General features: G+C 31.7%; 1 protein-coding gene across 1 annotated transcript in view; it reads right to left on the bottom strand.

Moving 5' to 3' along the window:
* Nucleotides 1–5113: 5113 nt before the first annotated feature.
* Nucleotides 5114–6346, bottom strand: part of LOC111717373 (carbohydrate sulfotransferase 11) — a 5442-nt gene continuing 4209 nt past the window's right edge. The window contains exons 9-10 of the mRNA XM_023492871.1: nucleotides 5665–5749; nucleotides 5114–5236 (exon numbers count right to left, since the gene is read on the bottom strand). Coding sequence (XP_023348639.1) covers nucleotides 5150–5236; nucleotides 5665–5749 — 172 coding nt within the window. The 3' untranslated portion in view covers nucleotides 5114–5149. The remainder of the gene's footprint in view (nucleotides 5237–5664; nucleotides 5750–6346) is intronic.

The following is a 6346-nucleotide window of genomic DNA, read 5'->3' as shown; positions in this document are numbered from 1 at the left end:
AGATCAGATAAACAATCAAACCCAACTTATATCAAATTAATAACATTCGTATCGATCCTTTTCAACATTCGTATCAAGCCTAGCATGACATTCGTATCCAATCCTTTTCAACATTCGTATCAAGCCTATCATGACATTCCATCCTTTTCAACGTTCGTAACATTCGTATCCATCCTTAAAGTATCAAGATAAAATTTTTTTTTTGTAAAAAAGTTGAAGAAATATAACTTAAAACTTAAAAAGTGAAAAATGTATCTATTTTAGCCCTAAAAATGATAAAAACTCACACTCGTATCAAAAGCTGTCATAACAGCTGTCAGTCTCTAAGAAATATTACTTAAAACTTAAAAAGTGAAAAAAGTACCTATTTTAGCCCTAAAAATGATAAAAACGCACACTCGTATCAAAAGCTGTCATAACAGCTGTCAGTCTCTACGCAGGCATCCCACCGAAATAATTTATTTTATATCTACAAAATTCCTCCCCCCCTACTCATACCTTTTAAATGACCGCGGCATTCACGAAGTGAAGCTTTCCCACCCTCTCCTCTCCCATGTTTGGACTTCAGCCCCAGCCAAATATTTAGAACTAATATAGAAGCTTCTCTGGGTTGCACTTTACTCTAGTTTTGCATAATTTTCATTTGTGTAAAACAGTATAAAAGAGATTATGTTTATATGGTTTAAAACTAAACAGCTGATGTATCATTGGAGGGAGGAGTGCCAAAAACACCAATTTGTAATTTCCAAATCTTTTTATGGAAAGTGATGGTAACAGGGTGTACAGAGTGCTTCAGGGTACAGGGTACTACAATGTACTGCAAAGTACTGGGCTTTACTGGGATATACTGGGGGGAGGGGGTACAGAAACCAAACAGAAGTTTTTATTTTTAATAAAAATATATATGTAGAGTCAGAAGCACTTCTAAGCATATTTTCTTTATAGTTTTCCACTATTTTTATGGATAAAAAAGCTAGTTTAATACTAATCAGCTGATCACTTAATGGAGGGAGGGATGGCAACCACGCCAATTTGTAATCCCCATATCTGCAGGGTACTGTTGGGTACTGCAGGGTACTTTGGGGTACTGTGGGGTNNNCTTAGCATTATGATAGTGGAATCTAGCTTCTATGTTTATAGTTTTTTTCTTGTATTTCAAAATGAAAGACGACTTTTTATAGTCGTCTGTAATCAACAATATTTATTGGGGAGTGTGCACACTATTTTTCAAAATTGATTAAATAGTATAGATGGGGGAGGGGGGGTACAAAAAAGCTCCATTGAAATAATTTAGTTTGACTAAGAGTTCTCTTTGTTATTATAAGAATTTGGTTTACAAGTATATTGAGCGCAGAGCAAATCCTTCAGCGGTTAAAAAATGCCGTTTTTTTTACTTCAAATTCTGAAAATACTCTATGTACTCCCCTGTGGATACCAAAAAAAGATGATTTAAAAGTTTTTGAATAAGAGGAAATGGATCAAAAATATGAGGAAACGGACCTAAACTTTCAGGAAACCGATCAACAAATTGAGGTTTTTAATGTTTTTGAAAAAAGCGGAAACGGATCAAAAATATGAGGAAACGAACCTAAAATTAGAGGAAACCAATCAAAAATATGAGGAAACGGACCTAAAATTTGAGGAAACCGATCAACAATTTGAGGTTTTTAAAGTTTTTGTAAAAAGAGGAAATGGATCAAAATATGAGGAAACGGACTTAAAATTTGAATTAAAATCAACAAATTGAGGTTTTTAAAGTTTTTGAAAAAAGCGGAAACGGATCAAAAATATGCGGAAACGGATCAAAAATTTGAGGAAACCGATCAACAAATTGAGATTTTTAAAGTTTTTGAAAAAAGCGTAAACGGGTCAAAAATATGAGGAAACGGACTTAAAATTTGAGGAAAACAATCAACAAATTGAGATTTTTAAAGCTTTTGAAAAAACGTAAATGGATCAAAAATATGAGGAAAATGACCTAAAATTTCTGTAGAAAGATTATCCATAAAGATACCCAACAAACAAAAAAGCACAAGATTATTTGGTTTATTTCACACGAGTGACCCGTCAATATCCCGTGATAATTGCCGTGTTGTGGAGGTGAATGTCGACGATTTGATCACGGGTCTATAGGACCGAGTTTTTACAGGGCAAAAACCTGAGTTTATTTCACGAGATGAACATGGAATTTTTACATGAGAAAATTATTTTTCTCCCATCTACTTTAATTACATTTTTTAAAACCCTGGGAAGGGGGGGGATATATAATTGATTTCTGATATGTAAATATATTATAAAATATTCTGTGTAAAAGTATATAATTATTACACAATGTTTAGAAACTAAACATTTTAGTTTATATCTTTAACATTAAACATCTTGAACGTGTAAACTTTAAACTTTTCTTATCACAAAGTGATATTTCAAGTCTAAATAATGTTCAGCTATGTTAATGTGTTCATAAATGTAAGAATTCTCCTTCCTGTATTTATCTAAAAGATTAATATTTCAAAAAGGGGTTGTTGAGAAATACAATACAAAATTCAATGTGAAACTTTTCTTTGCTCTGCTCATGCTTGTTATAATCTAAAAAAAATTATGTCAGTTAACATATTTCATTTTACTACAATAAACTTTTAGTTTCTAAAATATGAGCAGAGACACCAAGTGTTGTGATTTTGAAACTCTGTTAAAAATTAAACATGAAGTTCTTCCCGTGATATCTGAAATATTTTACGCGTGATATTTACAAGAATTAAAATCTAGATATTCTGGCATTCCATTACTCATGATTAACACGTTGGGAATATGCGAGATCTTGCACTGGTATCTTTGCTACGTGAACAACATGTGAAAAAACGAAAAGAATTTAACTACAGAGTTATCTCAAATATATTACACATGATAATTACGAGAATTAAAATCTAAAAATTCTGGCATTGCATTACTCGAGTTTAACAAAATAGGAATATGCAAGATCTTTCACTGGTTTATTTTGCTACGTGTACAACATGTGAAATAACGACGAGAATTTTCAAAGAATATTTTCGCGTTTTTTACCCGTGCTGTACACAGGAGGAATCTTCAAGATTGTAAAAAGTAGATTTACCCCGAGTATAACACAAGGAGGGTACGTGACTTATTCACGTGAATTATCAACCAGTTCTCCATCATGCTAATCTTGTTGAAAACCTGTGTTTTGTTTGTTGGGTATTTTCAGGATTCACACATTTACAGGAATTTGGCCAGGGCTGAAGAACATTTCCAAAGAATTTCTTTTGATCAATTTTAGGGAATTTCTTGAAAACAATTCCAGGGAATTTTAATTCCAATTCTGGGGAATTTCTCTGGTCCAAATCCAGATAATTTCTTGTGACCTATTCCAGAGCATAACTCAAGAAAATGAGACCTAACTTGAGCAAGTTCTTGGAAATTTATAGAGAAAAATTCCAAGGAACCAATTCCCGGGAATTTCCTGGGAACAATTTTCAAGACTTTCTCAAGAATTTTTTAGGATTATCTTGAGATATTGTCAATATAATCCTGAGTAAATTTACTAACCAGGCTATTTCTGAGAATAACCAACTTCTTAAGTCAGAATGTTATTGTTGGTTTTGAAACAGCTGAATGAGCAATAACAAATAAAGTAAACTATGGTTCTTTTTCAGTTTTCCCATAGAATTTTTCAAGAATTTCTGGAGAATGGTTTTAAAGAAATTCTTAAAAATTTTTAATGAAAATTCCAGAGAAATTTCAGGAATTTTTCAAGTCACTTCTAAGTCCCCCCAAAAAATGTGTAGAAACAATTCCTAAGAATTTCACAGGAAGTTTTTGGAGAAATACTTTAAGACTTTTTGTAAGAATTCTAGAGAAGTAATTTTTGGAAACTGAGTCTCTTTTTCAGATCTCCAAAATATATATAAAATTGGCAATATTTTCTTAGAATTTCATGAAAAAATATTTTAAAGAATTTCACTAAACTGAATCTTTAAAATCTTATCCACCCAAAATCTCTTAACTTGAGAATTTCACAAAAATAAATCCAGAAGTTCTCCACAGCCAGTCAATAAGGTTGAGGATTTATTTAGTTTTTGTTACCTGGCAGCCTTTACAGAAGAAACTAACCTAAGATTACTAGAAAACCCCATTGTAAAGAGAGCAGATGCTAAAGCCCATGTGAGCAAGATAATGCTCCCAGAATACACTAAACTTCATAATATTTCAGTGGTTAAAAGTTTTATCTGTAAATTGAGCATTAGAAATTTGATAATGAACCTTCCCAGGATTTGACAAGAATTTTAGACTGCCCAAAAAAACCAGGAAAACCTAATAAAACGGAATTGTTGTTTTCAAATTGTTTCTAACAGCTTAAAAACTTTATGTTATTTAACAAGTGCTTTATTTTGGAAACTTACTAGAACTGTTTTCAAATCTAAATTGTTTAGTATATGAACAAGTATTCTTTATTTTTAAATCCTGGATAACCATGTGGTTCAAACACCATTAAAAATAGTCACTTTACAATTTTAAAAATATTATTTTGTAATACAACTTTGTATTAAACAGAGAGATAGATATATTTAACCATCAGAGATTGGAGGTCAATCATAGTGATCACCAAATTAATTTAACGTTTATTATTCCTGGGGGAACTTTAAACTCACTAGTTGCTTTCTCTGCACGGAAACATTGATTACATCCCTTTCAAAGTTGAGAAGAACAAACTAAATGAGGAACACAGATCAGATATGTATTTATTCATGGAATTAAGAAAGATTCCTTTGGGAATCCAGCATTGCCTGGAAACTAGAACAATAAAATTACTTACTCAACTTAGTATTTCAAAACCAGACTAAGAACATTCAAAGATAACCCAAATCAAGTTCCCCAATAAAATTTGAGGCAAATCAGTAAAGGTTTAATTTGTTGTTCTAAGTAATTTTATTTCTAAAAGCTGTACACAGTTATAATTTTTACCCCTCTCTTTAATCTACTCGAGATGATTAAAAAAACAGCAGCTAGGTTTGAGAATATTTCTGCTTGATATAAAACATAAACTTTTTATACATTTATCCAATTTTACTAATGTTACTACCTGCTTGAGCTAAAGTAATTTTATTCCCCAACAATTTATTTCAAATCTTATAAGTCAATCTTGTGCACATTCCACATACTTTTGGACGGAATAATTAAACAGCTCAAAATCCAGACTGTACATCTTGTACAAACTGTAAACCTAAACAATCATGTAAACAAACATTTAAAAATTTATTTAAAAGTGAAAACAAATAACTTTTTTTCTGCCTTTTCAGCCTATTATGAGTTTGGAAAGTGCAAAACTAGAAAAAAGTGTCCAAAAGTAAAAGGTCCAGATAAGCATTAATTTTAAAAGTATAATTTAACTTTCATTTTATTTGACACTTTAAAAGCTATTTACTTTTTTAAGTCAATTTATTTTAGAAATAATAGCTTCTTTTTTCAAATTGGTTTCTTGTTATTAACGGAACAAAATCATTCTCTAATAAGTAAAAGCTGCCTCTCAGAAAGTTTCATGGGGGGGGGGGGGGGTGATTTAGTGATCAGTCAAGAGACCCCTTGCAAAAAGTTGTCAACCAAGAATTGCAAAGACATGTGAAATACCATGTAAACGCCATCTGCCTATACCTGTATTTTACTAAGTTGTGAAAAGTATTTCTTATAATCATCTAATTTAGAAGAGCTTCTCTCTACAGATGATTCTGTTTTGAGCCTAAAACAAAGTTGTTCAAATTTCTCTAAAAGGGACTGATGTCTGAGGGACAGTCATCTTTAAACCTAAATCTGAGTAAAACCTGTTATTTTTGTTTTTTTTTATCTAAAGGAATTGAGTCTTTGCCACAACTAGGGCTGGGAACTCTATGACTTTTTTGAATTTTTTCTGTTCAGCTAGATTGTTCTGTTCTTGTTCCTTTTTTTCAAATCATTCTGTTCTTGTTCCTTTTTTCCAATCATTCTCTTCGTGTTCCTTTTTTTCCAATCGTTCTGTTCTTGTTTCTTTTTTTCCAATTGTTCCATTCTCGTTCTGTTTTGTTCTGTTCTTGATGTTGCTAGTGGAAGAATGGTCCATCCCATTCCATTCCATTCTTGGTTTTCTTAGTCAAACAATTCTATTCTGGTTGCGTTCTTAGTCAAGAATGTTTCTACCCCTCGTTCCTTGAAAAGGGGGGTATACAATTTGTAGATTAAGAAAAAATTAATTTTCATAATCGATATTTCAATGATATTAAAAAGATATATAAATAAATTTAAGAAAACAATATCTATCAACCTTTCTCCACCCTCCTTCACCGGAGAGGGAGGCCGAGGA

Source organism: Eurytemora carolleeae, unplaced genomic scaffold (genome assembly GCF_000591075.1).
Source record: "Eurytemora carolleeae unplaced genomic scaffold, Eaff_2.0 scaffold2546, whole genome shotgun sequence".
In the NCBI taxonomy this organism is placed as follows: domain Eukaryota; kingdom Metazoa; phylum Arthropoda; class Copepoda; order Calanoida; family Temoridae; genus Eurytemora; species Eurytemora carolleeae.
This window is presented reverse-complemented; position numbering and strand designations above follow the sequence as displayed.